This window comes from Lycium ferocissimum, chromosome 7 (assembly GCF_029784015.1).
Source record: "Lycium ferocissimum isolate CSIRO_LF1 chromosome 7, AGI_CSIRO_Lferr_CH_V1, whole genome shotgun sequence".
In the NCBI taxonomy this organism is placed as follows: Eukaryota; Viridiplantae; Streptophyta; class Magnoliopsida; order Solanales; family Solanaceae; genus Lycium; species Lycium ferocissimum.
This window is the reverse complement of record NC_081348.1, coordinates 36,784,776-36,806,744: the sequence shown is the minus strand read 5'-3', so window position 1 is coordinate 36,806,744 and position 21,969 is coordinate 36,784,776. Positions and strand designations below refer to the sequence as shown.

General features: G+C 35.9%; 1 protein-coding gene and 1 long non-coding RNA gene across 9 annotated transcripts; one reads left to right on the top strand and one right to left on the bottom strand.

Annotated features, from left to right (window-relative positions):
- Positions 1–2,226: 2,226 nt before the first annotated feature.
- LOC132064744 (uncharacterized) lies at positions 2,227–15,751 on the top strand. 8 transcript variants are annotated; one of them, XR_009416618.1, is made up of 6 exons: positions 2,227–2,448; positions 7,536–7,741; positions 7,839–8,225; positions 9,143–9,256; positions 13,799–15,032; positions 15,145–15,751. It is a non-coding gene; the product is annotated as an uncharacterized LOC132064744 (long non-coding RNA). The 8 variants fall into 8 exon arrangements; XR_009416619.1 differs by having other exon boundaries at positions 2,229–2,448; positions 8,156–8,225; XR_009416620.1 differs by lacking the exon at positions 9,143–9,256 and having other exon boundaries at positions 2,229–2,448; positions 7,839–7,917; positions 8,156–8,225.
- On the bottom strand, positions 7,024–21,510 carry LOC132064743 (MADS-box transcription factor 23-like). Its single transcript, XM_059457843.1, has 9 exons — positions 21,403–21,510; positions 20,557–20,814; positions 17,747–17,825; positions 9,863–9,924; positions 8,108–8,207; positions 7,925–7,966; positions 7,761–7,844; positions 7,480–7,634; positions 7,024–7,347 (listed from the first exon to the last, which is right to left on the bottom strand). Exons 2-9 carry the CDS (start codon positions 20,736–20,738, stop codon positions 7,320–7,322), a joined length of 732 nt encoding a protein of 243 aa, XP_059313826.1. The 5' UTR covers positions 20,739–20,814; positions 21,403–21,510; the 3' UTR covers positions 7,024–7,319.
- Positions 21,511–21,969: the final 459 nt, after the last annotated feature.

Sequence of the window (21,969 nt, the reverse complement as noted above, 5' to 3'; positions counted from 1 at the left end):
AGAATCACACACGTAATTGTAAATATAAGCGCTGGCCTAGGGCTAAATAAATGTGCACGTACTCGGTACATTATTCGTGCGCGTCCTTTTTTTTGTTTGTGGACGGACGCGACATTCCCGCGAGATAGACGGAGACAGACTTGATCCTTAGGGCGCCATCCAGAGGCTAACTGAGCTCTATTTGATTCGGAGTCGCGGTGTTGGTACTATTCTTTTGTATACATATATAGGCATGGCGGGGCCCTGTCCCGTCTTTATGATGATACATACTCTTTCTAGAGGTTCGTAGACAGTTGTGTATAGCTAGATGTCTTTTAGCCTTGTCGGCTCATATTTTTGTATATCATTTTGTTAGCCTCATCGGCTTGTGCATATATATATATATGGGCATAGTGTTGATGTTGATATAAAAGTGCCTTAGCCCAATGGAAATTGTGTTATTGACGCATAGAGATTATGATTAGGCCATGTGGCTCACCTGGGTAAGTTTGTGGAAGTATGATGAGAGGTGCCCGGTGGGTTAGCTCCTGGTGCCCGTCATGGCCCTCCGATTGGGTCGTGACATGTGGCCTCAGGCCCAGGAAATACGTATGCATAAACTGTGGCCTAGGGCCCAAAAATAAAGATACATGTGTTCAACATTAAACAATTTACAAAACTGAGACTGACTATAGCTAATAGCATGATAACTGTTTCTGATTATGAAACTTAAGACAATATCCGATTATACACTGATTGAGACTCATGTGATGTCAATACACAAGTCTATAATGATTACGCACTGAGTTCATGATATTCAAAATGATAACCATGAACGAATTATGAAACTATATCCCTAGAAGTAGTAGTTATATAACTATTCAAGAACTAGGGCTAAAGCGTATTCTGAGTCAAATCACTGATACGTATGAAGAACGAGGCGTAGCGAGAATCATAAACACTCCCTAACGTAGATAGTTAGTCTCACATACCTGTATATGGTCCAAAATTTGCAAGAAGGGTCTGAACTTTGAGAAGAATCCCAAAAGCCTAAGTCTTGAACTTGATTTTCTTGCAACCCTAGGTTAAGAACAATGAATTCTTGATTAATGTTCATAAATATATGTTAGAATCCATTTGGAATAGGTTAGGATTGCTTACCTTAGTGTTCTTGGTGATGGAGAATGAGAACAAGTCGTTCTAGGGTTCAGGAATTTGAAAATAAGAAAATAAAGTTGAGTCTGAATATTTATATTGTTCACTGAAGCGGACGAAGTACAGGCCGCACCTTGTGGAATGTCAAATTCCAGTGAGTAGCTAATTTCCCTGGTGAAGTGCGGGATAGGAGTACGTCCAGTCCTTCCAAGTGCGTCCCGCACTTGGATCCCATACTATGAAGTATCGCTCACACTTGACCTGCAAATTCCAATTTCCAGCTCCAACACTTCTGTCTGATTTTCCTAAGTCTAGAATCACGCTCAAAGCTTAAGTTAAAGGTCCGAGGTGTTACAGAAGCGAACGAAATTCGCTGAACCTTGCCGTCGCCAGTGACTGGGGTTGCAATTGCGGCGGCATAGGGCCAACCATAGTTGACGGCGATCAGAATTCGATTGAGAGACGACAACGGTTGGGGTGCAATTACGGCGGGGTAGGGCCAACCATAGTTGACGGCGATCAGAATTCGATTTAGAGCAAAACCCTAATAGTGAAAAACTCCGTTTCAGTTTATCGGAGTTCTGGTCAACAACGCTTTTTGGGCCGGCAAACCAGATCTACGATTTCGGTAAAGTGTTTATAAACACCTCTTATACACTAATATACACTTTTATATGGTGTAGAAGTGTGTATAAACACCTGTTATGTATATGCATAAACACCTCTTGTATAATTTTGTATAATATTGTATACCAGTCTTATACATTATTATACACTTTTATATAAGGTTGATACATTTCTACAATATGTGTATAAAGTTGTATAATGCTGTATACCGTGAAAATGTGGCTATGCGGGTGTAATTTAAAAATATGGCTAAAAAAATATAATTTTGTATGCTAGATTGTACATTATTGAAATTATCCCTATAATATTTGCATAATTTCTACAATACATGTTTTTTTTTTTACAATTTAAAAGAGTGGGAATCTGAAAATTCTTGAAACACACGTCATCCACCCTTTCACTCCAAGAAGAGAACATATAAGTACATATAACCTATGATTAGACGCCCAGCCACAACGAAACTCACACCACGCACTTCGTAAAAAAAAAGACGTACAATTACAAAAGAGCCCCTCCCATGTCGAATTGATCCTCCAGATATTTTCTTCTCTCTCCTCCTCCTTCATTCTTCTACACCAACAACAAAAAAAAGAAAAAGAAAAAAAACAGTGCTTTCACAATTGCCACTACAACTTGAATGGCTTCATTCCTTGCTTTTTTGTCTGTTAAACTAGTTGTTGACGACAGGTACGAGGTTGTAAATTACATGCATTCTTATACGAAGCAGTGATCTTTCTTTTTTTCCTTCTGTTCTTGATTGTCTTCATATGTGTGCTGAATTTTTCTTGCTTCATGTCATGTTAACAAGACCTTTTAGACAAAAATCTCTTTTTGTTTGTTCCCTTATTTTCTTTGTTGGTATTGTGGGGCTGCTTTTTGTTCTTTCATGTATTCTTGTTTTGAAGATGCCACTTGTTGTTGTAAGTTGGGATCTTTTTTTCAATAGATCATCAAGAAGTTATTTGGTTTTGATTCTTGGGTCCTTATAACTACAAGCAGCAAAACCAAACAACATGTTCTTGTTCTTTAATATGAAATCCACTCCTTTAATTATTTTGATTGGCTTTTAATGATTTTAGATTGATATGGAGCTTTATCAGTTGTGTTATTTCCCGTATGACCACATAGGCAATTAGTATATCTGATTCTGAATGCCTTCTTGTGCTATTGATTCTCTTGCTAATACATGTTGAACCAAAAGAAACTTAAAGAAGCTGAAATATCCACCTTACGTTTCTATAATTTTACCTTCAACTAGGTTTATAGGAGTTGTGTTGGAAGCAAAAGAGGTTAGGCACATTCTATATCTAGGGGAAGGTTGGGATACCCAATGATAATGGTGCAATTCTTTAGTCACAGACAGTTTTGTTGTTTTCGAAACCACAGGCATGTCATGTTTGCATAGTTACTGATGTAATTTAATTTTTCGATAGCTTTATTGTCCTATGTCCACATCAGGGTATTAATGCTTGCCTCAGGAAATTTTCATTCTCTTTTAGCTTATTATGTTGAGCATATAATTTGCCTATCAGCTATTACGATGTATGCATCCATGCGGTAGTTATATTATCATTAAAGTCCTATATAAAATTTGGAAAACTTTAAGACCTAAAGGAGGTGATATATTGCACAAAAAGCAACCATGATATATGCATAACTGAAAGGAAGCTCGTTTTATTATCCATATCAAGCAACTAAAACTAGTGGATAACCTTTAAGCTGCCACATATGTCGAAGCAAGTGCCAGCTGATATTACTTGATCTATCTAGTTCCTTCATAATCTTGATTATATGTTGGACAGGAGGTTGACTATAGAATTTTACTACTAGTTTTTTTCCGATGTAATTAGGTGGTTAACATATGATGCAACTATAATGTGCAATGAGTTGGTTTTATGATTATGGTGGAGAAGAACAAGACCGATTAGCTGAAAATGCACTTGAAATAGCCTTATAATTGTGAGTTGAGTCTTGTGGAGTGGTGGATGTTTTTTTATGAAGGTGGTGGATGTTTGTCAAGTCCAAATTTTAATCCAGATTTCTTCCAAGTGGATCAGATTGGGTGGTTTACGTGGAGATTAGGTCTACTAAAAGGTCACTGTATCACGTTTGTATACTCTTTCTTGAACATGAATCTTGAGGGCACCATCATGGCCAATTTACTTAGGGCTTTGTGAGTTGTCCTCTGCCTGATCATTGAAAGGATGAGCAGTGGGAGGATGATAGCTGGTGGTTTGTGTCCATTGAATGGCAAGGCATCCTTGGCTCATACAACATATAAGCATGAGGATTATAAGTTAAGAATAAACTGGTTTTATTGAAAAGAGAGGTTCATTGGAAAAAGACTATATTGGTTAGGAAAACCCTAACTTCTCTTGCTCGCAACTCCTTTATCCTTATTTCTTTTTTCCTTAAAATTTTTATAACTTCCATCTCAAGGCATTGTCACCTAGGAATAGGATTCCCCGCTGGTTGTGCTAAGGCTCGATGCTGTTAATGCCGGCTATCCATCACTCAACAGATCACATATCCTAATATCCCATGCATACTCACACTAGTGAATCTTTCATCTTTTACCTGAAAGCACACACAACATTCCCTTCACCGGCAAAGAAGTTTCTTTTGGTCAAGTAATCAAGCAGTTCCTTCTATCATCGAGACATATTACTCACGCTCAAACAAAGTTTCTTCTTGTCCTTTATTTTAACGAAAGTGGTGTTTTATTCTTGTTTCACATTTTATTCATATAAAATAATACCCCTACATAAATTTCAGTACAAGTTATAGAAAAGCATGTGACTCATGATATTAAACTCTTGCATAACCTGAGATTAATATCAAGGGAACTGGAAATGCTGCATTATTTATGTTGAGATTATATTTCTAAAGAAAAGTTTTATAACGTAAACAAACACCGGTACGTAATGCAGAGTTTTATACTGAAATCAATTTTCCTTCTTGTTCGAACGTAACCACCCGTGCTGGTTGTTGTTAAATATACTTTTATAGCTAAACTAGCACTTTTTGAGTACATAATATATTTCGCCTGTCACTTTAAGGTTACAAATGATTACAACAACAACAACAACATGCCCAGTAGAATCCCACAATGATTACAAATGATTACAGTACATTTAATATAATTCCACTAGATCTTGAAACTCTTGACACATTCTTTGTTTCTCTTCCCAACTTGAAAGGCTTATCAATTTAAGCATCACGGCAGTGTTTTGCTTTTTTATTTTTGGTGACTTTACTTCATGTGATGGATGATGCCTAGTTTTATGTGCATTAATTCTTCTGACTTATGCTTCCAAGTGTATACATCCATTTTTTTATACTTTTGGGTGAATTACATTTAGCAATTATATGTTCTTATCATAAGTTACATGCAATACTTTTTGTCATATGCTTCGGTGTAGTGTATGTTTATTTCAAATTTTCTTGTTTTGCACTGCTCAATTTCTTGTCTTGTTTTTGTTCATGTAGAAGTAATACATTTATTTTTACCTCTTTACACTTATTTTGTCATAAGAGAAACATATTCCAAATTTGATTTGTTAACTGATTAAAATAGAAAAGGTCTCCTTAGAATCTGAGATATCATGTAAAATCCTTATTTATAGTTCTATGAGATAATTAAATATTGTCTAAGTTAGTGTATTTTGTGACTTAGGACCTGTGAAGTTGTTTATATGTTATTGTCAAAACCAATTTGAGGCTAAGTTATGCAGACTCTCCGTTTTTGGTGCCGATCCGTCTCGACACGGGTCAGGACGGGGACCGGGAGCGGGATACGGTCAACCAAGTTCTGATACTTTGATCGGAGTCTCGACAAATTTGGTGGAAAATTGAGATTTTGATTTCTCAAAGTTAAAGATAAAACATATTTAAGGTAAGGGAAATGGCATACCTTCAATACTATAGTACTTTTGTCTCATTTTTGCTGCATCGTGTTTCAGAGAATATTCATGTAAGTTTCTCATAGAATATTTCTCAACATTTATAGCTCTACTTTTTATAACTTTGAGTTTTCTTAGCCGAATCCCGGCACCCGGATCCGCACCCCCGATTCTTAAAATTTAGATTTTGCCGAATCCAACCCTCGGATCCGTACCCGTATCGGATACCCGCACCCGAGTCCGAGCAACTTAGATTTGAGGTTAGAGCTTTTCCAAATTTGACGTACCCTTTTACAGAATTCTCAATTAGAAGGGTAATATTGGGATGAGAGAGCTTGCAAAAATCTTGGGCAAAGGTCCTTTTGAAATCGTATAGATGTCCCAAAAGGCAAAAACTCATTTTCCTGGTGATCCTTTGTTATCTATTTGATCTTTCTAATCAAATTAGATTTGCCTTTTGCCTTGCAAAGAATGTACTAATGAAATCAGTTAGACTTCTTTTCCTGTTCTTTTCCTTCTATTTTTTGTCCTCCTAGGTGAACTGAAAATTTTGATAATTTTCTCTGAAATTGCACTCAACTCCTGGCCTAAGCTTCGGTTAGCCAGATGTAGCAACTTGCTTGTAGTCATATAATGATGGTCAATTTTCGCTCCAGGCTTAAGGTTGAGTTAACTAACGTAAACTTGTCTAAGAGTAGTTAATTTTTACTCTTTCAAAGTTGACACTACTGTAGTCTCATGTCTTAAGTTAAATTCAATGTTAGTTTGAATTGGTTGACATGAAGAAGTGTGTGATGAATTAGTATATCTTTTCCAACTCCCCGATTTCACAGGGTTTCAGAGGTTCTTAATTATGGGCGATTTTGATGCATTGCATATCCTGTCAGTACTTCTTATCACAATAGAAACATGTTCATGAATACTTACAGAATGCACCTAATGTTAATTTTCGTCTGTCAGATTTTGCGTTTTCAGCATTTTTTCCCTTCTACGATTTGTTTGATAGCATAGTCTGGTTAATTGATCGGATTTTGGCAATATGCTGTATTTGTTGTAACCGTTATGTTATAGTTTGCAGGGTAGCGCATCTTGAAGCATTCCTTATCCAAAAAAATTAAATAAACATATAATAGTGTCTTGAAGTTTTGTCAGTTTGCAATCATTGCCTTTAATTAAGCCATAAGATGAGCATTCTCACAAAAAAGCTGAGTATCTTTCTATGGTTGTTCAAAATTTTCTGGGGTCATTCTTTTAAGGGGCTCTTAAATCACAGACATGAAATTTAGCCATGGAACTCAAAAGAATTGCCTCTGAACTTGATGCAGCCTTTTACAGTTCCATAAAACCACATCTTATTTCGAGTCACCCTGGATGGGCACCAATCACAAACATTAATAATACGGCCATTTTCATTCAACATGTATACGTAGCAAACCTTGACAAGTGATAATTCCCACATTTTTATTCTTAGTTTAAGTTAAAATAACTTTACATAGATAACTTCTGCCTGTTTACATAAATCGTAAAACTATCCAACATATCAGCAGAGCTGAATCTCCTCTCAGGCTTGATGAACTTTTTCCTTCTAGCTTGATCAAGAATGGGATTCATAGAAGTATCTCTGGCTGTAAGGCTAGTTGAGAAAACAGAGAGCTGTCAGTCTTCTGTGTAGTGCAGTTGTAACCTGTTTTAAAAGATATAGTGGTGGAATTAGTGTCACGTTTTCTCTTTTTCCCTATGAGGGAGGGATAAGATTATGGGAGTGGGAGATAGGCTAAAAACTGAAGCATGGCTAATTCTTCTGATAGAAATTTACCCAAGCTGCATGGCACTTGTTGATGTTTCATTCTTCTGTGTTTGTGGCTGGCTTAGCTGGAGATTGATTGGTGCATGTAGATCATATCCGTTGCTGATTGTATGTGTGGCCTGAACGCCCCCACTCGGTTCACTTCCACATCCTTGCTCAGAAACCTGGAAATAGATAACTTCTCCTTAGATTAAGTTCAAGGGCATCTATATGTGAGGCAAAAGTTTAATATAAAATTACATTTTTGTGGTGCATACTTAAACAAGTGGAGGTATACTCTAAATTATTACCTTTTTCTGCAATTCTGTATATTCTTGTCGAACGAGGTTTACCTTTTTATAGAGTTCTATATTTTCTTGATGGATAAGATTGCCCTGTAGAAGCATTGTTAATCATCTTGGTAAAAAGATTAAAGACAAGAGAATATGGAAGTTGATAGTTATTCTAGTAAGACCTTCCGATTTAGTTCTCTGATTTCATCAGTCAAAATCTGCTCCTGCAAGAAAAGAGTAATACATTCAGGATCCTTATTAAAAAAAGAAGAGAGAGTAATACATTCAGGAGAAACCACAGACTTGATATAAGCATAACTGCATAGTTTCATGAACACAGAAGAATTTAAATATGTAGGTTTTACCTTTTGCTTTCGGACGCCTTTCAAACTCATTTCAATTTGGTTTTCCAGATTTGTTAGATCTTTGATGCTGAGTCCAGAAAGTTCTTCACCCAGAAGCTGCCTGTGGTTCATAAAAAAGGTATTAGTTTAATTATTTCTCCCTTACTTTACTGAGCTAGATCTAAGACGATGAAATTTAAACGTTTTATACATGTTAAGCATGCTTACAACATCGATTCATTCGCTGTAGCAAAGTAAAAGGAGATGTTCATCTTAATATTTTCGATAATTATTCTTCTCTCCTCTAAGAGTTATTCACAGAAAACACATGGAAGAAAATGTTGCAATTTCAAATCTTGGGTGTTATTTTTCCTTAGTAATTCTTGGATTTATAATTTTTTGTTTTCCGAAATTTTGTAAGTTTTTTCTGGATTGAATTAATTTATATGATATTTGAGTTTGACTAGGTCTTGGGATTCTTAGAATCTTTTGGCGTCTACGTTTATAATTTATTGGTGTACTGCTTCTTATTACTAGCAACCAACAAGAACAACAACAACAACATACCCAATGTAATCTCACAAGTGGGGTCTGGGGAGTGTAGGATGTAAGCAGACCTTACCCCCCTACCTTTGTTAGTAAGGTAGAAAGTTATTTTACTCTGTTCAGATATCTGTTGTGCACTTCTACAATTTATTTGTGCCCACAAGATGCTGCTATAGGAGTGCATCATATAACCTCCAAAATCAATATCATGGCATCTTTCTGTTGTTCTGTTTTCCCAGCCTTTATAGCCCTGAACCATAAACATTTTACCAGAAACTACAAGAAACCCTGAATTGCATTATGCTTGAGAAGATTGAACCTTAGAACAAAATCAATATGCAGCATCTTTCTTTTGGTTCTGTTTTCCAATTGGTTTTGCCCCAACCGTAAGAACTAACAACAAGAAGCTTTGAGAAACCTTAAGGAACTGTTTCAACACTAATGAATAGTCCTTTAAATGCTTTTTTGTCCCCAGCCTGTTTATCTCTTCCTTTGCATATCTGTGCCTAGGATAACAGTTAGTACCTCAAGATGGCCCTTATACGTTTGAGGCAAGACAAGGAAAGAAGATGAAGTATGAGAGGTGATTACATAGGACATGTTGCATTTTCAAAGGATAGATAGGTAACTGGAATCAATAATGCTATATATTTTGGCTTTTAGCATACTCAACCTTTTTTTTTATCTTTTTCTGTTTCTTCCATATTTGCTAGTAGGGTTGTGCAGTTAGTACCAAGTAAAATATTAGAAATAATTGTACTACTCCAACCTCTCCAAGACACTTATAGACCTTATAGGGATACCTTCTTGATCACAAAGTTTTCCAACATTCATACTTTTTGCGTGGAAGTAGTTACTTCCTAAATTTTGAGTGTAGCTAAAGTCTTGTCTTGCAAAAATGTATAATGATTCGCAAAGTATCCTTGTGATTTAAGGTGCTGCTCAAGTTCCAAAATTGAGGTTGCGGTTTTGAGTCATCAAGAGAGAAAAGTAGGGAAGGACCATCTTTGACATTGGGAGAGGCTTGTGCTAACATATATTAGAAAATATCTCCGCTCTAATAGTTTTAGCCTTTTAGATGAGGTGATTCCACATAAATCAACACATTATAATGTATCTAATGCTCAATCAGTAGTGTATAAAGGCATGGCATTGCTTAATCTATAGCCTATACAAGAAAAGATCTTATGGCATAGAGGCATGTAAAAATATACCATTCAAACAACTTACCTGTGATTTTCTTGCAAGTAATGCAGCTGCTGCCTCAAGTTTGCTACTTCCCTTTGCCAAAACTAGCCAAAAAAGCAAGAGAAAAAAGAAAAAAGTAGAACGAAGTTTGTCATTACTAGTTTAACTTGACGAGTACTACATTAGGATGACAAGATAAAATAAAGTATAGAAGGCTTATTAATCATAAGATGAAATCAGATAGACATTCCATATATCTTCCCCGAATAGTGCTGGTGTTTATTGCTACCCATGATAAATTCAACTATTCAAGAAAAGCACCCAAGGTTGGGCCTAGTGGTCAATGAAGTGGGTTGAGAACCATGAGGTCTCAGGTTCAAATTCTAGTGTAGGCAAAAATACTAGGTGACTAGTTTCTAATCTATCCAAGCCTTAGTGGAAGGAGTTATCCGGGAAGGTAGCAGGTACCCCATGGAATTAGTCGAGGTGCGCGCAAGTACAACCCTGATACCATGGTTATGATAAAAAAGCACTTTGAAATGATGAGTGCTACTTTTAGATGCACACCATTTTTGTTCAGTTTCAACTATGCCTCAATCTTAAACTAGTTCAAGCCAGCTGTATAAATCCTCTCTATCCGTTTTGATTTATTCGAACCCATCAATATAGCACATTTTTGTAACTTGGAAGTTTATAGGAAACGAATACATTTAAAAGATTTGGATCTTGATCATTCATCTCGAGAATATTGTTTTTTACTCCCTCTTTTTCAATTTATTTGAACCTATTTCCTTTTTAGTCCGTGCCAAAATGAATGACCTCTTTCCTAATTTGGAAACAAATTCACTTTATGAATGATTTACAGCCACACAAATTTTCAAGGCTTATTTTGAACCACAAGTTTCAAAAGTCTTCCCTCTTTCTTAAATGTCGTGTCCAGTCAAATGGGTTCATATTAATTGAAACGGAGGGAGTATAAGGTAAATAATTTTATTAACATTGAAGAAAACCCGTATACAAGCTGTATATCAAAAGAAGAGAATCTACAGCAAAATATAGTTCTCAGCAAAAGAGATCCAATCCCCTATACAAATAGGGACCTCGTAAGTACACCAAAGAGAAACTAGAGACAAATAACTACTTTGCAATTTCCTTTTTTTTTTCTTTTTTTTTTATGACAAGGAACCCGCAGCCGCTACCCTTTGGGTGCGCACAGGGTAAACCCCGCTCCTGTGCCATAGCCCGCAAATCACACAGGAGAGATAACCCGCACTAGGCAAGCCATGTGCGACGAGCTCGACCCATAAGGCAAATCACCTACTTTCGTAGGCAGGGGATTTTGAACCTGAGACCTCCATTATCAAAGTCTCATGCTCAACCAACTGAGCCACCCTTGCGGGTATGTTCCACCCCTTTTAAATGCCCTCCTATTTCTCTTTCCAAATGCCCACATGATTGCTAAGGGGGAAACACTCCATGCCCTTGGGCTTCTCTTCCCCCTCCTAGGAGTCCAACTTTGCAAAGCCTCCTTCATTGAGCCCGGCATCACCCATTGCATCTCAAACAAATTAAGGGTCACTCTCCACAACCGATTAGCTACTTTATAGTGCAATAGAATATGATCTACATTTTCGTCCGCAGTCTTGCACATAAAGCACCAACTAACATAGGTGATCCTCCTCTTCCTCAGATTTTCCGCTGTTGGATCACACCTCTTGCCGCCAACAATACAAAGAAACACACCTTTCTCGGTGCTTTAGGGATCCAAAGTAACGAAATTTGATGCCCTATTATGGAGAAACAATGAAAGCGTGGGGTGTGTATCATGGACACATTGACTTCAAAGTTGAATGAGATAGGAGTATGTTTTATGCCGACACTTGATGAGTCTTTAAGTAACTCACTCCAAATGAGTTTTCAGCGTATCAATTTAGAAGACACTGACTATAGTACAAGTGTACAGAGAAGAGGACTGAGAAGTTGGTGAGTTCCAAGTACCTCCCTACTCTTTTTTCGATAATGGTGATGTCTAGGTCAATTTACGTGCACCTCGAGTATACCACTGGTGTCTCCTAGCTGCACCAACACAGGTACCGATAACTCTACTCAACTAAGTTTTGACAGATGGGAAATACACCAAGAATTTTTTGTCTTTGCTTGAACTTGAACTGTTCTCCCATGATTTTCACCCACTTCATTTATTGTTAGACCGCACCCTCGGGTGCAACGGGTATGTATCTCCTAACTTTACTATACAAATAGAAGATGTCACAGATAAAATCAGGATGTCAACGAGTGGAGGAGAAAATGAAATAGACTATTCTCGGTTAAGTCATTCTACCGCAGAATTTTGAGGGAAAGGTAACACTACCTTACTCCTAAGCATGGATTTCCTAGAGTGTACTGAAGTATGTTTTTCCACCTTATTAGCGGTGAGGGGGCTAATCCCTATACTTGAAACTTATGATGAGGAAAAGGGTTACACATTTGAGTTGGTGCTACCTGTGCAAGACATTGGCAAATGATGTGGATTACTTTCTGTTGCATTGCATGCTTTATTAGCTTTCTTCCCATAAATAGTCCGCATGATTGTCAAAGGGACTACTTCCCCATTGCCTGCTTCTCCATTTCTCTCCTAAAAATGCCGAGCTGAACAGCAACTCTTTAATAGCGGCAAGCATAGTCCAAGCAAAACAAATTCAGCACCATGCCCCATAATTGATGTGCTACCTGTGCAAGACATTGGCAAATGATGTGGAATGGCGAACTAGAAGAAAGAGAAAACATTTTGAAGGAACGGCAAACTCCTTTGTACAATATAGGGAATTTTTTTTTCTTTCTTTTGTGAACTTTCGGTGCACCCATGAGACATGAGATTTTTAAATAACCATATTTTTGTTTGATGGAACTTTTGAAATGAATATATTTTTGTGTAGGATCTTTACTTTTTTGGTATAAAAGAAATGAGGGAAGGGGTGTCCTCTATTTGAATGTGAAACCTTTTGCCTCTTATACTTATTAATGACCTGGATTAATAGTCTTATCTGCCCATTAGTTTTTCTAGTCTGAAATTGATAAAATTATACCTAGATAAAAGTCGGGAAGATAAACCCTATCAGGTGAACAGTCCGTAAGGAATGGCTCCTACCTCTGTTACAATTGCTTAACATGGTTTAAAAAGTAGCTTCTCACAAAATTTACTTGCGAATCCTTGGTCTTTCAGCACCTTAGACATTTGGGAAATTAGGAGTAATGGTTTATCTAGAATGAGAGGAGTCTTATTTGCATGCTAGGAACATTTTCCATTTGTCCTACGTGACTACCGGCCTAATGAATAGTCTTTTCCTCCCTGGATTGAGTTGTATAATCTTGTCGAGAATAAGTACATACAGACCCTATCATCTGCACAATCTGTGTACAAAGTGGACCATAGTCTTCAGGTATATAGAAGCCTTTGTTATACGATTGCTGGCCTGGTTGTAGAAAACTCTTATCCCGCAACTTCCTCTGCATCGTTATGCGTCAGCGCTGTAGACATTTGTGATCAGTCCATCTGTGAGATATAAACATGCAACACCAGAAGTGGATGCTCACTTGAGAGCACAAAAGTATGATTCGGCATTGATGAAGGATTAGGTCGGCTCTGAGATACAATACGAGGAATAGATAATGGTATGAGAGCAGGAGACCAGGACAATCAGGTTCAGGTTATTTATTAAATTTGTTAGGTTCTGTTTGTTGAACTATCACATCCATGAACTATGCTTACTAGATGGGGAAGACTAGTTGTCTTCATAATTTAATTACGGTATCCATGGCATACAAATTCGAGCTTAGATTTTCCAACCAATTTAATCTATAAATGGTTGTGTTGTTGAGCAAATTGTCACAATATGAAATGTAAGACCTTTGCTAGGGTTTTCAATCACTAAACTTTTGTGCACATTTTATCATAGTTTTTTGTATTGTGTTTGCCAGGGCTGGAGCAGTGTGTTCATTACGGGTTCGGTCGAACCCAGTAATTGTGGTTCAAACTCTGAATTTGTCTTTGAATATGTAAAAGATATTAATTTAGAAACCAGTAACTTAAAAGAAATAGAATTGCGAACCCTCAAGCTTCAAATCCTGACTCCGCATGTAGTGTTTGCGGAAAGGCTATTTCTATTGATATGGTGACCAGTAAAAATTTCCTCACAACATGTTATCCTTTTCAAAAAATTTATCTATTACTTACCTCTTATAGTATATCCTATATCGATCTAGTTGGGGTTTGAGAGATCCTCCATCCACTCTCTGATATAGGGATCTGCAATTTTAAAGCATTCTTTGTTAGACAAACGAACTATCCTTTAATGGAGTTTTGCTAAAATATTCTCATCTGGACCTTCTCCCTAGCATTGCAGATGTCTTTTGTCACTTCATTCTTCTGCAAATGCAAATTAAAAGAGGCATTAGATCCTGGTCTCAGAGCGCAATGGATATTTAGGATTCTTATGGCAGAACTCAACTGTTTGAGATTAAGGCTTTGTTGATTAACCAGATCATGGATTTAGCTTATGCTGAGATAAACTGATTCTAAATTCAGGCTTATCATGTCAAGATGATGGTATTCCTTCTTCCGCTTGTCAGCCAAATTATCTTACCTTTCATGCAGACTCCTTTAGGTTATATTCTCTAGTCAATGCATATGGTGGAGTACAATTAAATTGTAAAGGTGAGCATTACTGGCTTTTGTCAGTTGTCATCCCTTATTCTCCAGTAACTTCCCTCATTTTCAACCATCATGACTGAATGACGGCACCACCTTATTCTCCAGTAACTTAATGTTTCAGTCAGAGAAGGTGAACAGTTGATGATAACAATAGATGACAGCTCAAAGCAACCAACTTGGAGGAATCAGGCTATCGCCTTGAGCAAGTTTATGAACTGACAACGAGAATAGGGGGTCGAAGGGGAAAAAAAAGGGGACAACAAGACAAGCAGTGAATTAGGGACACGAAGAAACTAGGAAACAGTTAACAATAAATAAGCAGGAAAAAGACCGCAAAGGAGAATAACCTGAAGATAGCAGAAGCATGGGAGGAAGGAGATACATGAGAGGCAGTACGAAAACAAGAAGGGCAGTTTTTCTTAAAAGTGATAAATTTCCCAAGCAGGTAGAGGAAAATGCAGCAATAACAGCCACAACACCTGCTCAGGAAAGATCACAAAGGTGCACAAGCTTTATCTTTTGAGCTTCCTTGTTTACATTGAGTATATCTTTTCAAAAAGCTATATATTATTAGCATTTCTAACAATTCTAACGTCGTGTTTTGTTTTTCTAGGAATCGATCGTTCTCATATCCATGTCGAGGAGACACCCACCGGAAGTTTCCATGGCGTTGACAATTCTGGCGTATACCAACTAAAACTCGGTTGGTGCATTGTCCAATGTCAGGTGTTTGATTGGTTTTTCCGTCCATTTTTGGCACCAAAGTAAGAACGATGAACCAGGGTAAGGTTAGCTAAAAGATTTGATGGGGCTAAGGATGGATCCAAAAGCACATCTTCGTTAGATGAATGCTCTACTGTTATTGCACTCTTACTGCATGCATGAAGTTGACATACATGGATCCTGTGCGCTTGAGACGTTCTTCATGACTGCTGTGAGCCATGATAAAGACTGGTGAACTCGAGATCAAAGAAACGAAAAGAAGCTGATAGGATCACATGAGTGGTTTGGGCCAATAATAACCTTCGTAATCATGAGAACTTTTCAGACCATCATGTGTGAAGACGAAAAGCCATTCACTTCTCTTGCTCCTTCATAGTCCAAGCAATCAATTTTTGGGAAACCAGAGTGGTTTAGGTCTTGTTCTACAATTGAAACTAAAGTGCTCTTTCTGGGCAATCCCGTTTGCCCCACTTTGATATATTTTAGAAAGCGAGCAAGATAGACATTTCGTCTGAAAAACTTGGAGGAATTCAAAAGTTGAAAGCTAAATTCTCCCATAGGGGTTCACAATAGGATGAATGCGGTTGAAGTGTAAGATTGATAACATGGGAATTCAGGTCCAAGTTCCAGCTACATATAACAACATTGCCTGTTTGGTCATAGATTTTTATTTCAGAATTTTGAAATATTTTTTGGAGATTATTGAAATAAGTGTTTGTATATCAAATTGGTTCGTTATTTCAACATCAAACTTAGGACCCGTTTGGCCATAAGAATTATTCATGTTTTTCCGGATTTTTTTTTCTTCACTTTTTTCAAAAATTAGTGTTTGGCAATGAAAATTCCAAATGAAGTTGTATTTGGAATTTGAAAAACAATCAAAACCTTGTTTTTCACAACCAAAACCTTGTTGAAAAAGTACATTTCAACACAAAATACTAGTTGCAAAAGATATGGCCAAGCACAACTGCAATTCTAACTCTAACTCTAAAATTTCAAAAAAAGTGAAAGTTTTTGGTTTCTATGGCCAAACGCCTACTTAGAATTTGAAGTTTGAAGAATATGTTTTAGGAATTGACTAATTAGGCATTTGGCCATAGATTCCGAATATTTTCACCTTTATTTGAAATTTATAAAGTTGGAGCTAAAGATGAAGTTGTGTTCGGTTATATTTTTTTTGCAAAGGAGAGGAGAGCGTTTTATTTGAAAATTATGAAACTGGGGTTGGAAAATAGGTCTGAAGCACTTTTCCAATTTGGAATCCAGCTCCAAGTTGAATTTGAAAACTTTATAGCCAAATATTTATTTTAAATTACATTAAAAAATTATTCAAGAAAAAAGTGAATAATTCTCATGGCCAAATGGGTCTTAAACTTTCACTCACGAAACTTAACTTTGTTTTCATATCCAAACACAATATCAACTTTCAAATAACTTTTTTTTTTTTTAACTTAACTTCAAAGACTACTTTTTATTCAGGTATCAATCAATTCATGTCCAAACGCCTTCTTTGTTAGAGCTTATCTGGTCCAACATTGATGAGTTAGTCAACTCCATAGTAAGCTATAATAGGTTATACTAGATTAGTTGAGGTGTGCATAACTTGATCGGATAACATGAATATAAGAAGATAATTATTTTACATAAATATATTTATTATATAAACATAATATTTATAAAAAATAAAAAATCTCTAAATCATAATACGATTGCTTACGATTTCATCTATCATTATAAAAATAGGGTCATTTTAGCCTAAAATTAAATTTTATATATTTTTCATGGTAAGGAATTGGTTTTTAGTATTATCTTAAAATTCTTGTTTATGTTCATTTTTTGCTTATGATTTCATCTATCATTGTAAAAATATGGTCATTTTAGCCTAAAATTAAATTTTATATATTTTTCATGGTAAGGGATTGGTTTTAGTATTATCTTAAAATTCTTGTTTATGTTCATTTTTTTACCGAAAGCGATACCTGCACCGGCTAAAGGTTGTAAAAGAGACATCTTTTGGATGAAATATTATTTACATCCCACATTGGATATACAAGATCATCTAAAAGGGTTTAAAAATAGCGTAAATTGTTCATGATTTTCAATTGGAAGTATAAAGATTCTGCCACATAGCATGATTCAACTTTTGCTAATTAAATCCTCTCACAAGTATTCAGATATAGTATACAAGGACATCCAAAAGGGTATATATACTCGTAAATTCTGCATTAACATACACTTAAGAAAACAAAAATCAGGTTACACGTTTAGGAAGGTGTTTGGTTGTATAATATGTCTCATCAGCCGTATATACAGAGGCATCCCAAAAGGGTTAATTTACAAAGAACTTAGGTTACTACATTCATTCTCTCAAGATTTTGAAATAGATTAAAAAATATTGAACCCAGACAAGCTTTTCTTGAAGTAAAAGCAAATACAACTTCATAAAAAATCAAAATAAAATACAGAGTTGTAGTGAGTAAAGAGCCATATACCTTGACCTCTGACATAGGACTCATGAGGTGATTATGCTCCTCCTTCATCTTCTTGTATCTATCAATTGTAGACCTCATGCTGGTAACATAAGAAAAATATAACCTTGTCAAGAGTTTAATTTGTATACATTAACATTATGAATCCAAATTTGTACTATCAGGTAATTAAAAGATAACTGCCGGAACTTGTCTGTAAGTAAGATTATAACCTGAAAAGAAAGAAGACATTTGACCTGCTACAAAACATTTTTTACACCGTCGCGCTTATGGGTTAAATTCATGTGTTAAGCTCCATTGTTCCATCAAACGAAATACTATTTAGGCAAATTTGAAGCAAATATACACATAATTAAAGTGAAGCACAAACTATGTGCATCTAAAAGATCTTTCATACTATGCTCAATCCCGAAATTAGTTCTATACATATGACTAAGAAAATTAAATGCAACTCTACAGAATTCAGTTAAATTTTTCTTACGTTGTACCAATCTAAATTTAATCGTCAATGTGAATTACTTACAATGCAGGGTCATTTGTACGTTAGAGATAGAGAGATATTTCTATATTTAGTTGGTTTCTCTTATGCATGTGTCTAAAGAAGTTGTGTTAAGGTAGTACAAGGCGACGGAATAGTCAAAATGAAAGAATTTCTTCTTTTGCTTTTACATCTAATAATAGGGAATATATCTTCTTTTTTTTTACTCTCTTTTAGTTTATTGTCTATGGACAACCTTTTGGCAAAGAAAGCTGGCTAGTTTTTTGGTGTTACATTAATTAGAATGGCTGACCTTAACTGTCTTCTACTAAAAGGAGTAATGTTTTGATTATATTAAATTTGAGAAACAACTGATGTGTGAGTTTTCATGCATGAGGGCTACAAAAGAGTGGCAGGAGATTCTGGATTGCATAAACAGAACTAAAGAGCATCCACTTTGTTAATTTACTGAATAATATACTTGGCAGCATAATATGCTTGTATTCATTGATGTGGATTAAACATATTTTTCCAAAAAATAAAAGCAATGTGTCTACATGATATAGGTTAATACTGTTGAAAATAATACACAATGAAAAATAAAATCGGAAGTAAAATCTTAATACTGATAATAGATCCAGACTCGAGGCCTCATTTGTTTGCACTTAATGGAGGTCTGAATTGCCATTATGTGAATTTGTTTACATTAAGATCTAAGCACTTATTTGGTCTGAATAGGTCTTAATCATTAAGATCTTAAATAAAGTCTTAATATCATTAAAAGGTATTTTGTATGGATAATTTTTACCACCAGCTCCACCCCCCCCCTCTTCCCACCACCCCAACCCCACCTACCCTAACCACTACCCACCCTACCCCCCCACTTACCACCACCACCAACACCACCCCAACCTCACCTACCCACCCCCATCACCCACCTACCTTACCCCCACCCCTACCCCTAGACCCACCGCACCACCACCACCTACCCTACCACCACCTCCACAACCCTCCCACCACCATCCACCCCACCCCCAAAAGCTAACCCACCATCCACCACCACCACAAACATTTCCATCATTACTAGCAAACATAAATGTTTCATTTTTTTATCAAATAATATTTTTATTTTATTAAATTTGTATTTATTTTCTAATATTTAGTTACTTTTTTATTTGAATATGTTTAAATAAATACATTATGCACATTCAGATGTTGAAAAACAAACAGTCTTTAACCATTCAGTTTTCAGATCTAGAGACAACATCTTAATCATTCAGATGTGCATTCAGATTCAGACGTCTTAATCTTAATGAAAACAAATGAGGCAGTACAAGAAAACATGAAATTAGCGACGGATAAAATTTCGTAGCTAAACAACAAAATCCCATACTAATATCATTTAGCTACGGATTAGCGACGAATTAAAAAAAAATCTAATGAGCGAGGAGCTATTTAGTAACGGATTAGCTAGAGATTACCGACAAATGCCGTAACTAATTCCATGTTCTCTCGTAGTATGCACATACAAGTCGAATGGTGATAATAGATTGATACCGCTTGTGTAGGAATATAATTGTCCCAGGAGTGTGGGACTAATTGGATCCCCTCCCCTATTTATTCCCAAACAGAAACTATACATCATAAAATTTTGTATCCGTTTATCCTTACCCCTAAACCAAATGATACCTTAAGTTTTATATGAAGGCTGACCAAGAGAGAACTACAGATAGTTATTACATAACACATGAAATGCACTGTTCCAACTTTGGTTTCATCTTGTTCCTCTTCTTCCTTTTCTATTATTTCACATGGAAACTGATACCGGCATAATTTTCACTACTTAATTACTGCTCGTAAAATTTCTATAAGATTGCTGCATGTTGTTCCTGGAGTCATTTTTTCAACACTAGGTTCGTGCATATATATGATATAATCTAATCGCTGGAGGCAAAAAACAAATTAAAGCTAGCTTTAGGTCGGCATTTGAAAAGAAAAAAAAAAACACCGAAAAAAAGAAAACAAGAGAATTAAACTCATTATGGTAGCATGCACTTGTAAATATGTATGCACGTGAAATCTTGACGCAGGACAAGGTATATATATCCATGATCTCATCTGACTAGTTTTTTTTTCACATACAAAGTACAAACTTGGTAATTTAAAATTGTATCAGTAATTAAATGGAAAGGTACCAAGTTGGCAATTTTTTAACAAAAAATACACAAAACTAAGAAATAATAGAGGCACCTAGAGCAGGAAATTGAAACTCCCTAGTTAATTTTGGGACCAGAAGAAGGTAGAAATTAAAATGGAATTGAAATTAATAACTAACCTGTTGCTGGCAAATTCATAGAGTTTTCCAGTGCTGGAGAAAATAATGAGTCCAACTTCAGCATCACAAAGGATTGCCAGCTCTTTAGCCTTTTTGAGAAGTCCATTTCTTCTCTTTGAGAAAGTCACTTGCCTGCTTGTTGTGTTGTCAATCCTTTGAATCACAATTTTTCCTCTCCCCATCTCTTCTAATTAATCAATTAATTCCTTACTTGATACTAATTATATCTACTTTAGTACACAAGCTTGCTTCTCTCCTCTGCAAGATGGATGAAAAGGGTCAAAGTAGCTCAAAAGAAGAACCTTAAACATGAAATTAAAAGGTATAAGTATACAACGAAATCATTGATATTGTATATAGCTCAAGCTAACATTAGAAAACATTATGAGCTATCAAGACAAAGAAATAAAAGATAGAAATACATGCGTAGTTTGAGGAATCTGATAGAACAGAAAATGGACAAACCAAAAAGAGAGAACAAAATTAATAATAGCTTCCTAATTTTGAGCTTTTGGTAGAAAACTAGATTAAAGAGAGAAATTAAGACCGGTGAAGTTCCTTTTTAGAACAAAGAAATAGTTGGATTAATTGTAACTAGGGTTTTGACCTTGCTCCTCTACTCTTTGCTAGATCAATCAAAAGGGATCACAGAGAGACCGGAATAATAACAAGAGGATTTTAAAAAAAAATCTTGAATGATATGAAGAAATTAATCATCAGTAATTAACTTGGGCTAAAATTAGAAAGTTTTATGAACAATCAAGGACCACAAAAATGGAAATAAATCCATAATTATATGAATTTGACAAAAAAGACAAAAGTAAAAGAAAGAAAAGAGCAACTTACTAATTTGAGAGATTTTGATAGTAGACTATAGGGAGAGAGAAGAAAGAAGTGGTGTAGTTTCTTTTTCTGAAATAAACTGTTAATTGAAGCTTTATACGGAAAACTTAATTAGCTAAATATTAAAAATGATGGTTTTCAAGAAAGAAACCAAGCTGCTTGTTTTGTACCTAATACCATTGTAGCAATTTACCAAGAATTTCACCTAGTCCTAATCACGCGACTACTGAGTAATAGTTATACTCGCTGACAACTGTCTAGACAGATCATTACAACTACGTTGACGGCTTAATAGTGTTGGCAACATCTGGGCGAGTAGGCCCAGTTCTATATTCGAGAGAGTGGGCTTAAATGATATCCTCGGAGTCTCAGAACATTTTTTTTGATTGAAGAAATGCTTGAAATGTAATTAGAAATTTGAGGTTGTTCAACATATAGATGACTGACACGTTTCGGCGTGTCAATGGCTATTGGCCAATTTGGGAGCGTTTTTCATAGTTCCCATTTTACCTTTTAGTACTACTTTGTTATATTAGCATATGTCCAAACTTTATTGATACCCAAATCTCT